We start from the raw sequence: 24,427 nt of genomic DNA, 5'->3' as shown, positions 1-24,427 counted from the left end.
GCGGCGTCTGCGCCCGCTTGCTGCGCGGCCCCACCGCTGCTGTCACGCGCGGCGGCTCTGCAAATGATCACAACAATGATATCGATTGTTCCTAAAATACCTTATTGTCATAATAGATATCTTCAGTCATAACTAATTGTGCTAATTCTTCCGTATACGTAATCGCTACTTCATTCAATATTAAGTCATTGTTATCGTTGCGATTTGGAAACCTGATATAGAAATTATTAACTCTTAAAATTGTTCGTCCATCTTGAACTCAGAGATGCAAATTAATAAAAAAACTCAGAAGAAGTCATTTCGACACAACATTGCACATCATTATGATTCCATTGTTTTGTTAAAATAATTGCACAATTCAGCGGAGGCGAATTCCCATACGTGCGGGTACAATACAAGAGTCGTGTTGTCGGTCGGTTGTTGCAACTATTGTACGTCGGAGCAAAGAAATCGGTGCTTCTCATTGTTCATTATTATCTAAACTGAACAATCGTGACGGCATTGTCGGTATCAGAGATCTTATCTCACAATCATTATTCAATTGATATTTGATTGACGTTTATCAAGACTACTGTATTTGGTATTATGTTACATAGAAAAGGATCCATTCCTATAGATAACGTATCACTTTCATCTTTAAAATGTTTAAAACATAGATAAGAACTATCAGCAGTATCAGTTTTTCCGCCACTAGATGGTGTTTTATTTAATTCAATTTAAGTATTAGATATGTGAAATCGGATGCCACAACTTCAAACACATGGTAAATATAACCTCCAATTGACAAGCCAGATGCAATACCATTAGCGTCAGTCATTTCTCCGAGCCATTATTGTTTATTTTGACGTGCATTGACGCGTGTTAATTACAAATCTAGATTTTAGCATTGGTATTTAAAGGTTAATATTCTCGCATTTCATTTCATTAACAATACTTAAATATAGAATTAGCAAAGGAATGCATTGCACCGGAGTCGCTATTGTCGGTATGACGTACATTGTAACGCAATTGCGTTCTTTAGTACCTATCAATGTAATGAACCTGTAAATGTTTTTTTTTCTTTTCATAGTCAGACAGTTATTGAAAAGTCTTTCAATCATTGCCAGTTGAGATTCATTCCATTAGCAGTAAATATTTTTAATTCATTGTCAATAAACACATTTCACACTTTGTATATTACAAAATTTCAATTTTAAAATATGTAAATGTAAATTGATATCTGCTTGTACAAATTAAAAACTTTCTCCTTTTATTAAGGATTATGATACGCTTAGTACTACATCACTGTAGAGTATGAAAGTGAAATCGTCGACAGAATTAATTATCGATTCATTCACGAATATTGAGCAAGCATAAACGAATAATTAGTAACGAAATGTAACAATAAGTCTATCGTAATTCTTTGTATAGATTAGTGAAAATGAAATTTTAAGAAGCTCTTTCTTAGGTTATCTATTACTTGTATCCAACATGAATGAACACTTCTTTAAAATGATATCTTACTTAGGAGTAGAGGTACAATATATTTTCAAGATAGTCAATTGTAGTTAATTTGACCTTCTGTGACTATGTATTTTTACTTTTATTTTTTGCTACAATAATCTGAATAAATATTTAATCTCCTTGACTGTTAAACTGGCATTGAAATGTATCTTACAATCGATGGCCATGAATTTAACGACAAACACATGTGAAATGTAAAAGTTGACGGAAGTGAATGACAATAAATCATTGAATTTCATTATGATAAAAATACAATTTCTTTTTTAAGTCAGCATTTCCCACGCGGTCCATTGCCAGTTCTAGTTGGATTTACGCATCATTAACTTATATGGCTAAAGCCAACGCCCATTTCCGACGAGACACAATAAATAAACTATAAAGAATCTAATCTCTGCGCAGGCGAAATGAACAGATGTAAACGACTCGTTAGCTCGCTTAATGAATCAAAATTAATAAAATATAGCGAAGAAATCGTAGAAAAAGAAACACAAACACTTCTTGCATGAATGCGGTTACTAAATTCTGACGAATGAATTTAAATAATATCTTAGAATTTTCAAAGATTGGAGAAATATCAAACATTGTTAAGGACATCATTTTTGATTTTTTTTAAAAGAGGTATTCACATAAATAGATTTTGGTACTCAGTTAGTTCAAAATTTAAAAATAAAGTGACGCAAGTACAGAACATAAACCCTTTTAACTTTCCACGTCTTAAAATCTTTTCTGTTGTTCTCTTATATTCTTACATAGGAAGGGCTTACAGTACAAATGCGATGAGCTCAGACGAGATAATTATGCGGATGATACCTCTATAGTAATTTTGTAAATTGTCTGCAGAGGGTCAGGAGACGTGAGCTCTGCGCGTGGGCAGACAATTGGGAAGATCGTTGAAATTTAAAATTAAGGAATATTCAGGGCTGCTTTATAGCATGACAAAGTTTACTACGATTACATCCATATAACTATAAAATAATTCGGTTTTCTAATGCTAATGTTACATATATAAGGGCAAGGTTTGCATTTTTGTATGTATTGAAATAACTCAAAATTTACTGGGTCGATTTCAAAAAATCTTTCACTATTAAAAAGCTACTTTATCGGCGAGTAACATGGGCTATCTTTTAAGTTTTTTTTTAAATTTTACGCGGACGGAGTAGCAAGCAACAGCTAGTAGAACTATACAACAGACATATTGATTTTTTAAAATTTTTTTTTTATGATTTCAGCTATGACAGAATATTTTTAAGTGATATTATTAAAACTTTTTTAAAAATCAATAATGTAACGTAGAATATGCCTACACAGAATAAAATCATCCGCATTACCGCAAACATATAAAGATCCAATCACTTTCACCCACCTTTATCAACACGTGTTATGTTTTAACGATGTAACTTCGGGTCAAGTTGACCGCACTTGACTCCTAAACCGATTAGGTGACACTTTGTATGGTTAAGTATGGCGCGAGGCGGAAGTTTTGCGTTTTGGTTTAAGTTTAACTGGTAAACGGGATGTTACAATTCAACGTGGCAGTTGCGGTCGTACCGTTTAGAACGTGGTATACTGATGTGAGTTTTTAGCAGTACATTACACCAAAGATATAAACTTTAATTTCATTATCTAGTCATATTTTAAGTTTTTATACGGTTAAAAAAAGACATATTTACTGTCACTTATTTACTTGATTTTGCAATAAAAGTTTATTGTGAAACGTGTATAATTGTAGAGTCACAACCCTAATAACCCTACAAGTGTATAAAATATAGAGCTCCGACGCGAAACCCTGAAAGTCACGTAAGATATTAATAACAGACAATTGAAATTTTAACTACACTGTGCATACCTTACGCATGCATTCCGTCACAGAGTATGCAAATATCAGAACTGGTTTATTCGTTTTCATGTAAAGAACTGGATGATATGTCTTAATGTTTAGTCATACGTACGATACAGCAAAAAGTTGTCGTGGTCGGCTTTCTCTGTAAAGACTTTGCAAGTCAAATGTAATACGAAATAAATTCGTGTCACTAACTTGCGTGAAATATTTGCAATTTAATTATGCTTTCGTACACTTAATAAGAATTTTATCTCAGAGTTTCTATTTAGACTTTGATTCAACAATTTACGTAATCTATGTCTTTGAGACCATTTAACATCTTGATTTTTAGTGTTACCTTATTCCGCCCGGATCAAAATAGGGTACTTTCGAATTGTATGATGATCAACATTTTTGAGATTACAATGGTTGTAATGATATCTTTATTCATATAACATATGATTTAGTCAGAGACCTTTACTAATCATGTATTTCGTAATAAAATATATTCTCAGTTACATAAAAATATCTAACACGTACAATAATAATTTATGTTGGTCTGCAAAAGGAAAAGTGTGTGTTAACCAAACGCAATATGAAACATCAGTCCTACGTAACAAGTGGGTGGTCTTCTAGATAACGCAACTTATGTAAGCAAATTGATTGTTTTGAGTTGGCGTATTTTTGTGCAATTTGGACAACAAATGGGCACAGTATAAGAAAAAGTCAATAACCTCTGCTCAACTTTGACATCCATTTTAAATGCACAAACTAAATACAGATGCGTTGTCTCTCGGATGCTTAAAGCGAACAAATCTGCGATATTGTGGCTTCTAAGAATTATGACACTCCTTGTATCTGTCGTTTAATGCAAACCCGTATTTAAATTCAAATTTGTTATAGTAATAATCTTAACACGTTCAATGCCAATATGATAAATTATACGATTACAGAATCGATATAGCGGAGTGAGTAGTTGGCACTGAACGTGTTAATCAAATAACAAGTACGGTCAAGAGATCTTTACTAAAGCCAGTGTTTAACAACAGTTTTACCATGTAATGTTACGTCTATAGCATGCTATTACGGATTTGTCATTTGATGTCAGAATCCCACTTTTAAGTGGGGTAACGGGTCTCCGTGACAGCCGTGTGGTGAATACGCCATTAAACGATGATGGCTTCACGATACAATAAAGGTAGCGGTTCGCGACGACACTCTTCCCATAGTCCACACAATGTCAACTTTATAAAATAAAGAACTTACGATTGGTTCGCATTATTGCTACTAGAATTTTCCACTGTTTTAGGTAAGAAAAGCGAACTTTACTACGACATGTTCCAATAATATTACAATGTAATAAGCCTACATTTAACAAGTAACTCATACTATCCTAGAGTTCATTAACCTCCTAGATCTTGCTTAGTTTAACTTTATCGCATCAATTTTTTTTTCATTTGTATTACCAAAAATATCTTAGAAAACGCGAAATGTTATTTTACGCAAGTTATAACACTTTATTTATTTTATTTTCAATCATATTCGAGTTAGTATGCATTAAATATTAAAAACCTGTCGTTAAGATCTATACTATAATTATTATATAGATTTGGTTTTAAAACATTTTGATCCAATTCACGATAACTATTTCCAATTAAAGCAAGTTACTAATTAAAGCTAGCCGCCGGTTAACGATATCTGCCTCATTTTAAACGAGTTTTAAAAGTTTTTAATGCTCATATCTTAACTACGATCCTGTTTTAAATTCTTGCTCTTTCATATCGACCTCGACTTATTAAGAGGAAAAGGCGCAGAATTTTCGAACCATGGACATTCTTGTATAATAAAGAAATATCCTGCATATCTCAAATAATTTACCCTATATACTTCGAGATACGATATTTGAGAATTTTACATACAGATTTTCTATCTAAATAACCATTAAGTTACACGTCAAATAGATAATCTTCTATAGTTCCTTCATTAAAAAACACAGAGATTAAAAATATAGGTTCAAATAAAACTAATTCGGAGATCAAGAATGCCTTAGTTAAGTCAGAAATAATTCTTTAAGTTAACTTTTAGTGTAATCATGGATCCGTACACGTGATTTCCATATTAGGATACACAATAATACAACACATTTTATTGAATAAGTAAAAAGGTGACTTAAAGAGAAATTTTTCAAGAACAGGATGTCAGAATAAACCTAATTGAGGTAATATATAATAAGTAGAATGATTAATTTAAATCTTTATGTTATCAGAATAAACAGGTGTGATAAAAATTTTGTTTTAAATTTGCAAAAAAATCGTAAAATATTCTAAAGGTTCACTCACTTGGTTCGATCAGCATTATCAACGTCTTGAAGCTGATATGGAGTTCGCGCCAGTCGGTCTGCCAATGAGTGATTTAATTTACTCATTGTTGTCTAAATATGAAGTTAGAATCTAATGACAACAAGCTCTGACGTCAGAAAAGACGTGACTTGGGTACTGCTGATAAGGTACAGGCAGCAGACGCAAAAAGAATCATGGAAAAATACTGAGCAGTTCAAAATGTAATGTTTTTTTAATTCCCTATATAAGTTTTTTTGGGAACTGACTGGCCGTTCCGGCCTTCTCCTTGCCTGGAAGAGAAAAAAGAACGGACCGTAGAAATGTGTAATAATTACCCTTTGTGTCTCTCCTCTTAGAATAAAAATGTTTTCTTTGAAACTACAATTTAATGGAGAACACACAGACGTTACAATAACAGCCCATATCTACCCAAACATGGCATTATCAGCGAACATACGTAACATTACTTAATTGCGTTTCACGTTATCTGCACCTTGTGTCGAATAAAGCCGACGACTTTTAACGTATTCTTGACGTAATACGTTTGATAGGGCGGGTGGTATTATGTTTTGTTTAGATTATGCTAGGCGAACATTAGAATACTTTTTTGTATCCATAAAGGTCTCCAACATCACATATCGTGTTAATTCAAAGCAAAACAATAAAAAACGAGGAAAAATTACTAGCATTATAGCGGATATCTCTACAGACCGTCACGTAATAGTTCATTTACACCGTTACTTCCAACACATAACCGTGCGCTATAAATACTATAATCCATTCGTTTGAGTCTAGCGTGCGGTGAGAATCACAATCTAATTTTAGTTGTGTTTGTATGTGTGTCAGGGGGCCGTGGTGTCTCCGCCCGCCCTACAAGGGTCATCAGTTCAAACGACAGTAGAGTAAGCCCACACAATAAGACGCAAACAAGCTACAAGCGTTCAGACTTCATATCCTCCGTGATCTTCTTTGAACCCGGTACACGTAGTTTTTGCTTTATTTCTGATGTTGGCGCCTATCAATTGCCACGGATGTGTTAATGTGCTTGGATTCGCTATGTCTTTGAATTAAATGTTTATTTTGACTTTCTTAGTCAGGTGATATTAAAAGATGCCAGATGATACAGAGATAAATATAATTCGCTTTCTTATTTTTATCTGTAATATTAATTAATTCATATTTGCTGTTTTCAATATTGTATTAAGACAAAACTCTACAAACATAGAAATAATTGGAGAATGAAGCTTTTTTAAATGCTCTTATGTTAATTATAGCAAGATAAAATATTATCAAAACTAGAAAATATGTGTGTTTTGTCGTTGGATGCAAACGTTAGATCATGTAGCTGATTTATAGTACGTTCAAAAAATAACCTGTAACCTAGATCAGAGAAATACCGAGAAAAGCTATGACCTGAACTGTTTAGAGCTGTTGTTAACATACTTTTATTAACCATGCATTGCGAAACAAAGAATATTACGGCATTGGACATCACGTTAGTATGTCTTACATAATTTTGTTAAAAATATTGTATAGTTTGGGATAATCCACCATTTAATCTCTAAGTTACTATGTGAGCACCAAAGTGTATTAAATCTACACTTAACAACTTTGAGTGCGGTGTTATGTGATATTATGTTCCGTGTTGTTTTTTTCCTAGCGGTATTGTCTTAGTGACTCACAATTTGCGGTTTCGTAGCGGGCTATAAAGATGTCGTCGCGTGCCCCAACTTCGGCGAATAAACTCTTACCCTTGTTTCTCAGAATAAAATAATATGCAAGCCGGGATCTGCACATATAATTGATTTTACGAGACCTCGACACAGTTAACACTTCCTTGCTTTTTGATATTGTTTGGGGACAATTTTCATTGGTATTATTTTTAATTTATTATTTTTTATAAGAGAACGGGGCAATTTAATTGTAATGAGTGCACAATAACCCGTTATATTGACCTGCATTCATTACAATTGAACTGAATTTGCATACAAGTGATTTAATACCAGTTAGTAAGCACAAATAAGAACATAGAAAGAACTTTTCTATTTTACTAAAGAGATTTCTTTCCCGCATGAAATAATTTGGAAAGTAGATTTTATTAACTCTACATTAAGCGTAATGAAGTAAAATTGTATTTAATTTGAGCTACTTGCACGTAACAGTTTAGAAATCGGATTAGCAGTAGGATATAAAAAAGCGGTGAGTATAATATATGCGGACAGCATATCCTGACTGGCCATGCAGGTCGGCGGGCCCTCGGCTAACATGTTAACATTCCCTTACGTTTACGAGCGTGCGGTTCCAACGTCCAGTATATCCCGCGATTAATTAAACTCAGGTTAAAAGGGGCACTTTTAAATTATAGTTAACGATTCAACGACCCGTAAGTAGCACAATTTATGTATTACATCGGAAACGATTAAAAGTCTATCTTCTTGTATTTAATATTAATTTAAAAGAATGTTTTTTTTTTATAGTTAAAGCAATTAAATAGCTTTACCATTTGATCTCTCTAAATCTTACACTTATTACGATCCCAAGTAGGTATTTATAACAATAATTGCTATTTTATTACACTAATCAATCGCGTCTCACTATTATAACACGAGGGCCAGGTAGTCAGCCCACACATGGGACTGATTAAAACATTTCCTGGTTGTTAAAGCAGAGATAAAATGTCTTTATAACGACGGTAGAGAAAAACAAGTGCTACTTTTGAAAAGTCCGCGTAGCTCGAATTTATAGCGAGAAAGTCGAAAGCAACGATGATGTAGCACCCGCAAGACAATAGTATACTTTGCTATACTAAGCTAGACGGGATTTCCTATGCTGTAACAATAGCTATATTTCATACTAAAGTATTAATGTCGATATTCACTTTAAACTGTACTAATTTAAGATAAGTTAACCCTTAAATGCATGATTTTTTATTTAATTATGAAATAAATATTTCAGTATAGGTTTTGAGTCACAGATTAAGGGAAAAATAATTTAAAAAAATCTTGTTTTCAATAAAAACTATACTTTTGTTTGTAGACTTTTGGCAACAATACGCATTTAAGGGTTCAGACAGATACTTTTCTGTGCGGTATTTACATTTTATTATTAAGTTTATATCTGAATAACAATAGGTATACGATAAGTAAGGTCGATCTGTTGTTTGTTCCGGTTTCAACTAATTGTTGAAGGTATAAATAGAGTAACAGTGCAGAGTTAGTTTTATAATATTAGTTTAATTGAGTATAGAATTCAATATTATACCTGATAGAAAATAAATAACATCAATGAAACTTTTCAATTGCATTCGACCATATTGGTACCGAATTCATAACTGTTATAGTGCCCAAACTTTGATGAATAGAATGTTAATTGTTATAAGACAATCACAGTGGCGACCTCGGTTCCCCGCGGGCGGCATTGTTTCTGGCAATCGGCCAATGTTAATATAAAAATGAGCGACGAAAGAACAAACTTGCGGTTTACCTATTGTGCCCACAGTACACTACGCCAAACTTGTTCTACGAAGTACTTGTAGAGTCGTGCAGAAAAAGACGACACAAAATATTTCTCGTCTTGACAAACAGGCATTTCGTATTTTGTTTTCTTCACTACATTGTATAGTGAGAACATTGCATATTTCCATTACAATGTTTAATGGGCTCTTTTCAACAAATACGAACATAGAATGTAATGAACAAAATCAATTTATTTAGAACGATGTAACTTTAACCACATATTTTTAATCGTTTTTATCTCATTCCAGTAAAGTAAAAACAAAAACTTTAAAACTTGATTCTAAATAAATTTAATTACTGCCAGTAAACATTAATTTTTGTGCAACTAAATGTAATTTTTTAATTTATTGAGCGTATATTTTTTCCATAAAAGTTATTACGAACCGCACGCCATCGTAAATTATCGTATCGTAAACAGCTCATAAACTCCAATTATTAATGGAACGTTAAGTTTTATATATGCAAAATAGTTGGTATCTTAAAATCACCTTAATTTCAGCAATAATGATAATAGGTTACCTTGACGAGGGCAAGGCCAAACGGAAACTTTCGAGAGTAACGAGCCCTGCGTCCGCGACTTCCCGCCCTGAAGGCCAGACGTGAGCCTTTATTGTAAATACAACCTCCTTTAACCGGTTGCGAACTTTTAATATTTAATCTGTATAATGTTTGCAACGTTCGTGCACATATTATAAATGCATTTATTGCTGTGTAAATAACTAGTTTATTGTTAATGCCAGCTTGACAGTACTTAAACTGTATTTTTTTTTGTTTACTGCTAATGTTTGCGCATTCTGGCAGTAGCATAGTAATGTCATTTTAAATCTGTGCTGTGTTCTAAATTCAAAACAAATGAAAAAAAATGTAAATGCAACCGCTTTTTACATTTCACGCGCGGTTTATTACGAATATGAATTATGCGAAGACACTTAAATTACGGGGTTAATTAACTCTTTTAGTGCGTACATGTCTAATTAGTAAACCAACCTCGTCCGTCCAAAAACATCGGTGCAGATTGCGCTAACTCATAATACGGCACAGGTTATTTATTCCACTGCACTCGGACACTACATCACGAATATGAATACACATTTTGGCGAACAAACGATGGCTCAAACCTTTGCCAATACACGAACAACGGAAATAGACGTAAGCAACAGGGGCGTCCCGAACGTGTGTTCACAGGCAAGCCATATGTTGGACTGGCGTTTTCGCTCGTCGTAGTCGCTCCAACGGCCAGCGGTCGCTTGCAGCGGCTACGTTCAGCCAAGAACCAGAGCATTTTAAGTACATTTTCTTTTTAAAACGTTATTTGGTTTTTTTATCCTTTTAATACACTTATGTCATACAAAAATATTTACCATACTAATGGTCAAATCATTGCTTATATCTCACATTTGCTAAAAGTTTTAAAGACTGATTGCAGATAATAAAATAACAAAAAAAAAACCATACTAATGGTGCGATCACATAAATGTCGCCAAACATTATATTTCACGAAATTAGAAACTGAATTATTCTCACCAAATCGTAATTTTAAAATGAAGCTTTAATAATGATTATAGACAGAATAGTTATGTAGTAAAACTACAGATATACTGAAACAAAGCAATGAATTTTTTTCCTAAAGATGTTAGTTCAATTGCCTATTAAACCACTAAATGGCGATGAATGATGCCACTTTAATAATCATCATTATTAGTTGATTAATAGAAATTGGTGCATACCACACGGTCGTTTATACTTCGACAAAAATTACGCATGATAACTAAAATTTACTACAAAAGTAATCAATTAGTATAATATTAAAATAATAAAAACGTATTCTAATTGCAACAGTAAATTTAAAGGCCTAAACTTACAAATACAAATTGATTTTGTATACAATGTATGTCAACCTTACAAAACCCGGATACAATACTGACACGCCCACATCCTTAAAAAGTGACCTGCGGTGTCGATAAGTAAAGGGTTACGACACAACCAAAACTTGTCCAAGAAAAAACATAAAAATCAATGGTAATATGACGTATCATTTTACGAATTAAGTATGTTAAATATCTATCTAATTAAATTCACATTATACATAGATTTCTGGACTACTAAAATATTTAGGATTATAGGTAAACCGCTGTAATTAGTAAATGTTATAGTAATTAAATAACAACGCTTTGATATAATATAACTTTGTTCAAAAAGGTTTATCGATTTACTTCTTACCGTTTGCTTAATGACTTTGACATTGTTAAAATAAACGCAATATAACAAGAATCACAACAATAAAATTAAACATTGCAGAGCTACTATGATCCCTAACGAAGGACTTACAAAAAGGACCAGTCTAGATTAATGTTTACTAGACAGTTTCACCGCGTTGCTACGTGATCAAGCGCCATATACGCATAACAAGATCCTCTTATAGACTAATTAGGCTCAATTCTGACCCTTGGCTAAGACAATTGGAGTACGTATAAGTAGCGCCGCTTGAACTTTCATGAACCTAAAGTATTTAGGCCTATAAACATGTCTGTCAGATTTTATTATGAACTGGGATTTTTAAAGTAATTGTTGTTGTGGTCCTTTACTATTGAGATAAATATCTATTTGAGGAAAGATGTCAGATAGTTAAAATCATCAAAAACGCATTTTTGCGACGTAATATCAGTTTTGTTCACAAGAAAGATTTCTAGAGTTGGTATACAAGAACACAACAATAGTCAGGAAGCGAGATGCAGTTATTGACTTAGTTGACTTAAGTTGGCAACTTAGTAGTCTCGGTAGCCGTATATTTATTGTCACGTAAGGCGTCGCCGAGACTGCAGCCATTAACGGGTTCAGCTTAGACTCGGCGAAAGAGCACCGGAAACTACCGTGAAGTGTATATGTACGCTAAGCATAACATCCGTTACTTCCGTACGTAGATAGGAAAAATAGTTATATTAAAATAATTACAATAAATCGAAATGTTAAGAAAACATTATACTATTATCATCTAGTAAGACGAACACGTGAAAAAAAACATGTCTAGTTCTACTTAGAACATATTAAATAACGATTAAACAAAGTAATCATTTGTAAATAATTTACTAACCCTAAAAAAAGAAATAAAATTACTCCAAGGCGAAATTCAAACCAACTGGACATAGTGAAATTTATAAAGTTCTCCCTCATGCATATCCGACACACTATTAACACACATTAATGCAAACGTGAAAATATTCTCTCTAATTGTTCTTCTCGCCATAAATGACATCCAATATCTCATCTATCTTAATAAACTGCAAAGTGCGGAATCACCAGTAAATTGTAGTCCGTTCCGGTCCGCGGCCACCGTGCGTACAAAGTACACACATTGGAAACTGACTTTCTTTACACTTAGAACGCGAGTTAGAATTTTGCAGATCTTTGTTCGCAAGCAACCATGCGTGTGCGACGTTCGAATAGAAGTATTTAAATTCATGATTACTGCAAAGATTGTACATCGTTACAAATATAAATGTAGATACTACTTTTTACCAATCACACGCAACTGTTATGTATAAAATTAGCAGATTCGTTAACTACACAGTTTATAAATTATATTTGCAAATTCAAGAATAGTTATTTACACATAATTATTTTCCTTATTTAATGATGATGAAAAGATTGATGTCTTTCTTCAATCCCATTTCACTTTAGAGTTCCTAAAGTAGGAAGTAATATAAAGACGCAGCAACGTAATACTTCCTATAGTAATTACTTAAGTTGAAGGAAAGTCACCTTTCTTATTCCATCATCATATAGTGTTGCATAATTGTGGATACATCCGTCCTTTTTTATTGTTAAAAAAGAAAATAAACCAAATACGAGTAAAGTACCGCTAACACATTCCATACTATAACGATTTTTTCCTATGAGAATGTCGCTGGCACTGAACGTGTTAACCACAGGAACAATTCATGTGGTGCCATATTTTCATAGGTACTTTTACATATTTACCGGTAGAGGTAAGGTAAAAAGTAGATGCGAATGAATATAGAAAGCGTAAGGTACTCTACTCATACTCGTATGTTCCTTCTTGCAGAGGATGAGCAAAATGGGAACTATTCAATAAACTAAAAGCGAAATTCAACTAAGTAAACTTTATAATTGTGGGTGCTGATTAATTAGGCACGCCTTACAAAATTAAGTAAAAACTGTTCAACTTAAATCACACGATGCAGTTTTGAAACTGCGTTATTTAATTTCAACACCTTTCAAAACTATTTTACGAACATTTTAACGGCTATAAGAAAAAGTTTGGCAACATTCTGTTCAATTTCTCAAACGCCATTGACACTTATACCCTTGCACTACGCATTGCTAAATTTAGATTTTTATGAGTGATTCGTGCGTAAGAGAAATACTCGTATGATAAATACGCAATAAAGACAGAAGTGGAGCCACTTTTTGATATTCTAAAGAAGTATTAGGTAAAAAAATTATACTCTTGATTGTTAAAATTTGCTTCTCTTAGTTAGTTATTAACTTCAAAGAAAATGTAATATAGTAACTGGTGATAGAAGCGCAAAACGACATCAGATTTATAAAACACATTAATCACTTCTGGATTTTATAAGTAGTAGAGTTACATCACTACATTAAAAGAGACATTTCCTAGTTAAAGCTGTTCATTTCTTTGAACGAGTTTTTTCCTTTCTACATGTGGCAGGAAAGTTGATCTCCTAAGTTAAGGAACATCGGGTTTCAAACACACCAAAAGTAAAAAGAATCTCGCGAGAAATCTCTCCGCATCATTAATTAGTTAAACGCTACATTTAGGCATTAGTATCTATACACGTTTTAATGTTTACAATCAGTTAACATACAACCCTGTAGAAAATACTTTATGTTATGTCTCAATACTTTTGTAGGAAGACATAATATTGCAAGCGAAAAAATAAATAAAAATTGCGACATTTTCCTATTATCGTTATATTCGAGTCTAGAACATGTTTTGTAGTCTTACTGCCTAAGTAAATTCAATGTGGACTAGTGCTCATTTTATATTCCGTTAACAACTTAGCCATCTACTAAATGTTTCTATGGGTCAGTTAGAAGATTTTTAAACTACAAAGGTATAAACTATTCATAACCGTGAATGTATTTTATAGCCCTCTCTCTAACGTATTAGAGACATACAATTCAATACAAGAAAAAACTATTCTGCTTGCATGCACCTGTCTGCATGGCGTCGCGGGCGCGGCGCGTGCGCACGCACCGGCACAACTGCACCGTTAACGTTCACGTTCACCGTTTGCCGCACATAGCTATGCAATTATGAATATGCATACAGCAGCTCCGTAACTAATTTCACAGTCACCGAAACGTTAACCTGTTACGTTTCACCGTTTTTACGTGTGCAATATAAAACCCTTTATATAAACCGTTGACCTAACAGTCGTATGCTTAGTTGTCGTTTAGCTAATAGCAGCGGTAAAACTAACGATAACTAAAATGTCTAGAGCCGTAACCGACACTAACAATTAAATTATATTGAAAACACCATATTATCGTCTAAACTATACAGATAATCTTAAAGAAGCACTTAGTGAAGATATAGAGGTTAGTATAAGTAGTTGCTAATAGCACAGGGACAGATATGCTCTGATAAATCCGTGTAAAGAAACAAGGAATGCTTATTATTCTATCTAAGAAGTTGCTAAGCGGAAACTACTGCCATTAAGTACTTTATCGTATTTGTTTTGTTCTAAACCATATTTCTCAAGATTTCGTTTCTAATTAATCGACTAAATACTGCTTATCCGTACAAATGTTAAGACTGTTACTTTACAGACTTTACAAAACGGGAACGCAATAACCGATCATATGGTCGCTTTATTACTTTCTATGATTGTCACTACAAAAATGGAGATTTCGATAGAAGTATCTTGATTGCTATTGCATAGTTATAATTATGAGAGGTAAATTTGAGAAGTAGTTCTAACCCAGACACGATAACGTGCCTTCCAAAGGACAAAACTTTCGAAAATAAATGCCAAGGGAAAGGTCACATATGCAAAGCTTACTTGCAACTATGTTAATAATTACAACAAAAATAATTTACATTTAACATTACAAAGGAAATAAGTTCATTTTGTTTCAAATTTAAATTGAGATAATTGTAGAAAATGTGTTTCTTTAGTTTTGAAACAAATTAAAATATCTAAAACAAAAAAAATGTGAAAAACTATGGGTTGTTAGTGTTATGTCTGGAGTCAAAGAGATTGCGTTATCCATTTCTTATAGATCGATCAAATGTACACAATGATTCAAATATCATAAACAAAAGTCACGTTCTTGACGCACATATCAATTATCAAAGTTCTCCAACATGTATCCATAGATTATAAAACATTACGTGATAATTTTAAACAAGATGAGATAGAACATCATCTTTGATATTACATCTTTATATCAATATTGCATAATAGGAAGGAAATATAAAATCAAAGACAAAACATTTATAGAGTACAGAGCTCTTAGTATTATGGTTTCTTAAACGATATTTAGATGATGTAGAACAGTAGCAGCACAATAATTCAAAGTCGACGCACGTTTGTGAACGGATGTGTACGAATAACCAGCAGAATTGGCCTCACCCGGACCATAACTCAACATAATTCTTGCTGAAAACAGTATAAAGGAACTGGGAAGTCTAAACAACATAGAAATATCGAGATATTCCACTTAAAATATAAAGCGCATATACATTTGATGATAATCATGACTGCAATATTAGCACTGCCAAAATTAAATAGAATACATAAACAAGTACGTTACTTTGTTGTAATATTGTAATAAACAATTATTTAGGCCACCATATAACATCATACAAAATTTTGATGTAATTAAAAAAGAAACTACTTATCATACAAAGGAAATAATAATAATTAATCCTTTTAGAGCCAATATTAAAGACAGTAGACGTACAGCAACAGCAAAGTACGAGGTTGAAAACTCTTTAGCGTCTATTGAAGTTAAATCGAAGATCAAACGAGCTATTTGCATTCCCGCGGGAAACGAAAGCAATTCACGGCTAAAACAGACAAACTCAAGGTCTGGATCTGGCTTTAAAAATAAAACTAAACTCACAACTATTAGATCTAGCTTTTTAAAAGTAGTATTTTAAAATAGAACGTATTCTAAATAGAAGATTTGTAAAACAATTAACACATGTTAATAAATTCCACAATACGAAATGTTAAAAATTAAACATATAAAAACATCGCTTTAGATCAATTTAAGACAAATATGGGTAATACATAATAGTGAATCGAATAATACATATTTTACAGCGTTCCTTATACCTGTTACAAGCGTTATTATAGCCAGTCCGTTTTGCGAACGACATAAATTTCTTTCTAAAGCCGATTCATATTAAAATATACCAGCTATAAAACACGTGGTAGTTTTCAACAATAACGCATAAATATCGAACAACAGAGCATTTACGATTAAAATATGAAGGCCGTGAGATTGAACGTTTAAATTTAATTTCCGGCGATTGACGAAAACCGTATTGTGTTGGACAGATTGCAAGAGCAAATAGAAATCGCCGGTACTAAACGGTTACAGGATAAGGTGTGTCTCCCAGGGCGCAGGAGACAGGATAAAAAAGGAACACGCGCACATCGGTTTCCGATACAAAAACCTCACTTCCTCGCGGCATTACTTCCAAGAACTAATGAAAGGTACGTAAATAGTCCCTTGTCGGACGGAACTGCGCGTCGCCGCCAAAATGCAAGTGATGGACCAATGATTGATTGGGAGTGACATTGAAACAACAAGGCGAGACACTGCATCTACGAGTACAATGTAACGTACTGTTTTTAAATGAATTTCTAAAGCAGCAACTGAAACAAAGGTTTAACTGACGGTAAAGGTCTTGAAATTGTGCTGGACAACGAACAAAATTGAACACAGGATTGCTAAAAGTATATTTAAAGAATTAGCGATAAATGTAAATAGAAGGAAACGATTTCAGATAGGAATACAGGTCTATAAAAAAGAAAAATAAATGTAGTTACACTGATACTTAGTCACACAGTTGTAATTCTAGACGATAAGAATGCTACTCGTTATTTATACGTCTAGACAACCAGAAGCCATGCACCAGCTTATACGATACAATAAAAATTGTTGCCACGTTCAAGATCCAACAATATAAATCAAATAAGATAAATATTAGGAAGTAAAACACTTTTATTACACCTATTGTTCCAATAATAAAAATCTAACATTCACACTCAAACGGTAGCGAAATAAAAAAAGACCGTAAAACGAACAGTAATTCTATTCTTAACTAATTTGTCAAATAGTCGTAGTTAAAAAACAAATGCTCCCGGCGGAGCAATGTTTTATTGAAGACTACAAATAAAACTGTTAAAGAATTCGTTTTACCTGTAAACGTTTTCTGTGTAAATTTTTACGATTCCACGAATTGATTTAAAGAATTAAAACAGAAAACAATGAAAAAATGCAGTCAAAATATCAACATAATTTTGACGAATTCTATAATGAATCAAGGTTGCTTGATGCTTGATAGAAGCCAGGACAGTACTTTCCTACTAATTTTGTAGTTTTCACTGGCGTGAGAATTTTAGTAAAGATATTATGTCTTTTTTTAAAGGACTAGATGTATGACAATGTGTTAGTGATCAGTGTAAACCAACGGTTACCATATTAACTTTATGGCAGTGTAATTGTTAGCTGTAGTTATAAAATCTATTTTAGTATAGGACAAAGACAATTTTAGCGCATTGTCCTACAGCTCGTGTTACCATCAATTAACAACGATGTATTGTGTCAAGAGCGTTGTTAGTGTAAGTATCAACGCAATTCGTTCATCAAATTTGATTGGGATTATACGTGCATTAAACTAAAGTAAATGTACAGCGAACTAATTTAAACAACACCAGAATAATTATACTAGGCAAAAGAGAGGAGTTAAGTCAGAAATGTAATACATAACATACCAAAACAAGTAAACAAAACCTACAAAGAGTATCAACCACTTGAAGCAGGTTACCTTCAAAATTATTTTAGGTTATGTTACATTAAAATCTGATGTAAAAACAATTGGGTTAAAGTACAGATTGTACAACATTTCAGCAATGAATACGCACTGTATTATAATGTAATGGAAATAACAATCATTTGTTATTACATAAAACTTACTGCTGTAGTTTTCGAATCAATTCTTACTTATATACATGCAAATGGTTTGATTTTAATAGCATATAACATTTGTAACCCAACAATTTGGCAAAGAATCGACGTCGATTAGTATCTCGATCTGTTTTATTTCATGTTTTATTACAACCCACCATAAACATAAAAGCAAATGCTAACATAAAAAAGCTTACGCTACATTCCGGTAGTACCCGTATAGGAATCGAAAGTACGGACAGTTTTGATGGAAAATACTTGGATACGGGTTAAACAGCTATATGACATTTTTAATTTGTGCGAGGTACATTGAAAGTACAATTTACTTTTCTAATACTCTTGGTATATTACAAATTAACAACAAATCTAGTTCTTTATTGAATATGCTAACGCCATCTAGTTTTAAATGCAATAATCATTAACACTTTTCTTCACATTTCAATAACATATAAACCATGCAACCTTAAAGTCGATGCTAAACCACTATAAAATTAATTGATAAATAATTACAAAAACCCAAACGTATTACATTTTGTACACATCATTTATAACGATGTCATTAAATCGAATACATAACTTGAATTATGTAATTTAATAGCTTCAACATAGTCGTAACATCGGCACATGTAAATTATGTATCTATTAATTACTCTATGAATATATTAGAAATCGGTAACATCGACTGTGACACTTATTACAGGTCAAGTTAATTAAGAAGTTGTCAGGTTTGAAGATTGTAGTTGTTACTTCAGCACATGCCATCTATTAAGCAAGCGTTCATAAATACACAATTCAATTTACAATTACAACGTAACGCACAAACTAATTGATCCACTTCTACCTTAACGTTTAAGGTGAATAATGTATTTGATAAGAAGACTCTGTTTCGCTCGTGTATATGCAAAAATATCCTTTATCTGCGTACACCTCGGTACGCATAATATCCTATAATGGGTTTTCACCACTTGAGAACTAGCCAGAAGCGATAAAACCAGCATCTGGCGGCCGCACGAGTGGAGACCGATTGATATATCGCTGCACTTTAATGCTTTTAGTGCCAAAATGAACTAAACACTTCCGACTGCTGGCGCGTACGTCTTTAGTCAGATTATCAAGACTGAAGTGCGTAAACTTTTTTATTATCGCTACTTAACCTTTTTAAGTACAGTTTAATGTGATAATGTGGTACCGGCTTCATTTGTTTGCGCTTTAATCGTAAAGCCACTTTAAAAAATCGATACCTCAGTAGGTTAAAATAACGATCCCAAAGAACAAAGGATTTTTGTTATTTGTATAAATGCATAACTACAACTGTCAAATATAAAACATTAATTGGAATAAAGTTTTCATATGAATTTATTGAGTAAATTGAAACTTGAATCTCGTGAATATTAAGGAAGATAGAGCTCTAAAAGCTTTGACCTAAGTTACTCTTTAACTTATTCAAGTCTCCTGGTGGTCATCAATTAATTTTAAATCTCTTTGGTTACTAGTAAATGCCCGGTACCAGTTTTCAAAATCACAAAAACGGGTCATCCTTGTTGAAATTTAAATGTAATTAAAATGAAAAAAAAAACAAGATTTGTTTCATACCGCCAACAACATCCTAACTGCAATGACACATATGTAAAAAAAGAAACCAAAACGATAACAAGTAATACACCCACGTGTTGAGGCAAAAGGATTGAGCAACACAATTTCTACATACGACAAAATTTTAAACGAACTATTCAGCTTATAATTTTTATTGAACATGTATTTTAAGTGAAATTTACTGAACATTGGCATAACAAATATAAAGAAAAACAAAACGTCATTATTATATGCCGGAGGTTTTTTACAACTTATAATTTATCTATACTAATATTGTAAAGAGAAAAGATTTGTATTTTTGTATGTATTGAAATAACTCAAAAACCACTGGACCGATTTTAAAAATGTTTTCACCATTAGAAAGGTAATTTATGTGTGAGTAACATAGGCTATGTTTTTTATTATTTTTATTCACGCGTACGAAGTCACGAGCAATAGCTAGTACTTTATACACTGGTGTTTTTAAACACTTTAGGTACGGAATAAAACCAATAAAATTTAAGTACAATTACATAAAAGTAAAAACACTTTTTTGCAAAAACAGTCAACATAATGCTCTTATTTATTCAGTGACAATTTCTAAGAATTAAAATACATTAGTCAGATGACAAATTAGAAAACACAACAACTTGCGTAGGTGTGGAAGATATCTCGTAACCACGATGTTTTGAAAGCATCGCAAAACAAATTAAATTACAGTTCCTATATGGAGAACGTAAAATCTATAGTGAATAATTTAAAAGTGATAGCTGAGTAGCAAACTCGGATTGTCTTGAAACTTTAGGGTCATATATTCCATTCTGCATCAAGTTCCCGAGCAGTACAAAACGCTTTTTTTTTTTCAAGACAAAGAATATTCTTTCTATCGCTCTATATGCTTGATAAAAGGAACGACACTTTAAATCAAACTTGAAAAATATCCTAAACATAAATCTAAAACAAAGACGTATTTATAGAGCAAAACGCTATAATTGGTAGAGTATCAAAAAGGGAACGTGAGCCACAACATCCGTATATGGATCTCAAAGAGCAACAAACCTGCTAATGAGCAGTATATTGACTGTTATGTCTTAATTGCTTACCTGTTCAGTAATTTATTTCCTTGTAAACTTAGGAGTATGTATTCAAATCGTCGGAGTTACACTTCAAATTTTGCTGTCCGTGCTTAACTTGCTTGTTTGTTTTTCTCACACATAAGTCAGTCTTAAGTCTAAAATTTCATAACATTCATTCATCTTACATTTAAATGACATAATCTCTTTAATTTCATTTAAATTTATGAATCAGGAATTTACATCGGGGTCATCGAATATCTCTGCCTTCCACGCTTCGTTAGATAGTTGCGGAAATTAGTTAACAAAATAAATTTAAACGAACGTATCAACGGGCGAATCAATTTAACGCTTTCCACGGCATTCCTAGAACAATTAGAGAAGGTGAGGCGAGGAAGTAATAAATAAAACGTGGGAGTGCCGCCTGATGGAATTCCCGGAGATGTGCTTTGAAACGCTCGTTTATATGAGGAAGAGATCTGACAACGCGATGACAACCAAACTGAGGCCACACAATCAACCTTAATAGATTTTGGTTTCCGATAACCAACGCCTTTTTACCCACTGCTAGTGGAAGTATTGTGATTAACAGTAATTCATAATAATGTGCAATTTTGGGGATATGCATTATTATGCAAGAATTTAAACAAATGAATACAAACTACAAAATATTAAAAACTAACTAGTATCATCTATATTCACTAATATAAGCATTTATGTAAAAAAATATGAGAGTAAAATCTCATAGGATAAAAAAGATAGAGAACAAACACTGAAGATGTACAGAGTACTCTTTAAGCAAATTGTAATTATGTATTATGTACAGTCAGCATCATGATCATTAGGACACAGACAGCATAACACACTTTCTTCTATTAAAAGGAACATCCACCCACGAGTATCGGCACGAATCAACCGGTTTCAAAATGCAAATCGACCGGTGATTTCCGACTTTTGTGTGGGTTACATAACAGTTACAAAAAGATTAACGGCAGACAATTTTTATTGCCATCGTATTTTGGCGAACGTTCGTGAGGATGCAAATTGTCAGTTAGCAACATGTTAGATTGAATTTGCATATTTATGTTATTTATAACTTTTTAACAAATTGAATTTTGAATATATTTTTGGTAAACATAAACTAAATTGCTGTCCAGTTAGCATAATTACTCGTGGTTAGTTTTAAACCTACTTTTGATTGATGACAGCTGAAGCTGTTAAAACATGATGAGAAATTAGAATACTACAATAATCGTACTAAATATATGAAATTTATTACAAAACTGCATGAATTCAAAAGCTCATTTTGAGACTACATTTGTATTTTGTTACATGGAAAAGTTAATATAATATTTGCTTTCAAAAATCAGTTAGTCCAAATTATAAATTTTAATACCGTATTATGCAATTAAAGTAAACGAAAGTAAATCTTCATTACCTAATTAAACAATGTACGGACATTGTACGGTAAATTGGAGTTTTATGAAAATTCTGGTAACGCCCCTTTGCCGCAACATGTAAACTTGGTAGAAAATTATAGCCCATATGTTAGTAATAATATAGGCCGTTGTAGAAAACATCTATTTAACATAAAAAGTACTAGTAACTTTTACATGCAACTTATTTTAATGAATATAACATACAAGAACGTTTCTAGTCGTAAAAATTGTAAAAACGTAGTTAAAGGAAAAAAATATTATGATCGTAAAGATTTTTCTAATTATTTAACATCTAGCTGGTAGAAACATCAGACGTTAGTACTAAATCATAGCAGCTAAAGTTAGAAAGTTTCGATAAAATAACTACCGTTCGCGCTTTCTCACAATTTTGCGTGGAACGCGGCCGCTGCAAAAAATACAAGTGCAAAAAACGTCTCACATGAGGTGAACAATAGGCCAATAACATTTGAAACTGTATCATATAGAAAACATTCAAGTATTGTAATATTTTTTTCTATAGTTTTAATTGTGTAAAAGCAATAGAATCTATCTCTAAATACGTAGCCTTATATAGATGTAATAATTCTGAGAGAAAGTTAGAGTAATATTTGTATCTTATTGCTTACAATACGTTTTACAACTAACAGTAAATTTATCGGCATTTTGTTATATGTTTAGTCTTATACGCTTACTACTTTCAAATAACGACTGTAAGTCATACAAACACTAGTAAGTCTACAATATATGTCAAAATAAAAACGCCACCCACGACTTTGATGGATTGTCTCTAGCAAATGGATGTATCCGGTGCTGTTCCTTGCCATGCGAATCGCAGCGTAAAAGCAGACATTTTTATTGGTCTTGTCAAGATTGTATTAGTTCAAGTTATATACGGCTCAGACTTAAGGCTTTATCTATTTTTAATACTTAACAACCAAAAAACTAGCTTAGCATTTGATCTACCTACAATGATTAAAGTCTTATATCCAGTCCAGACAATTTATATATTTGATAAAAAAATAAAACGAAAAAACGTCACTAGACATTCCAAACACATAACAAGCAATTATTTCGACGCATCGACTATAATCGATTTAAGTGTAACGAGGAAGTGTCGGCAATTTTTTGTGTAAACATTCAATGAAAGCGATAAACAAAAATCGAATAATCGGAACATCGAGTTAATGAATCGAATACCACCCACAATGGTCAAGCATTACGAATCTTATGCGTTTCCGCTCGGGACATTGATAGACACTGATGGGCTTCGCTTTTAAGACGCCCTTTCAGATAATTTCAGAGTCTGCAATATTCTTTTTTTAGGACATTAACATAACGCAAGACTGTTTAAACGTTTGCAGATTTACTACGCACGCGGTTTTATTAATTAAAAATAACTCTATTATTTGCAGGTTAATTTATTATGAAACTAGCTTTCGCCCGCGACTCCGACCGCGTAGATTAAAAAAAAACAAAAGTGAGTAGCCTATATGATCTTCCAGATTATCATCTACATTCATGCCAAATTTCATCGAGATCTGTTCAGCGGCTTAGGGTACAAACTCTAATAAACATCCATCCATCTAATCTTTCGCATTTATAATATTAATATTGAAGTAAGATTACTGTAGTTAAACCACAATATAGCATTATATTATTTAAGAATATTCAAAAAAAGAATTGATTACTATACAATCGCGACACTTTAACCTATTTTATTTACAGTAACAGACGCCTTTTTTGTCTTACTTTAGTGTCTTAAATATAATAATTCAACAATTTCATTTCAGCTTAAGTACTGTTTCCAAGTTCGTTGGAAATTCGAGATGAGTAACAACTGAATAAACTACAAGTTTTTAGAAATATTTTCTATTTAAAATAATTGATTTAACAAATACACAAAGTAGTACAAATCATCTTATTCTCAAAAGATGCAGTTATTCGAACGTGCATATTCAAGACTACGTGCATTTTTCAT

General features: G+C 32.6%; 1 protein-coding gene across 1 annotated transcript in view; it reads right to left on the bottom strand.

Annotated features, from left to right (window-relative positions):
• LOC106101951 (flocculation protein FLO11) overlaps window positions 1-24,427 on the bottom strand; it is a 76,356-nt gene that overhangs the window by 3,675 nt on the left and 48,254 nt on the right. Inside the window, exon 6 of the mRNA XM_013281342.1 lies at window positions 3-57. Coding sequence (XP_013136796.1) covers window positions 3-57 — 55 coding nt within the window. The remainder of the gene's footprint in view (window positions 1-2; window positions 58-24,427) is intronic.

The sequence above is a fragment of the Papilio polytes genome, unplaced genomic scaffold (assembly GCF_000836215.1).
Source record: "Papilio polytes unplaced genomic scaffold, Ppol_1.0 DF823934.1, whole genome shotgun sequence".
NCBI lineage: Eukaryota > Metazoa > Arthropoda > Insecta > Lepidoptera > Papilionidae > Papilio > Papilio polytes.
This window is presented reverse-complemented; position numbering and strand designations above follow the sequence as displayed.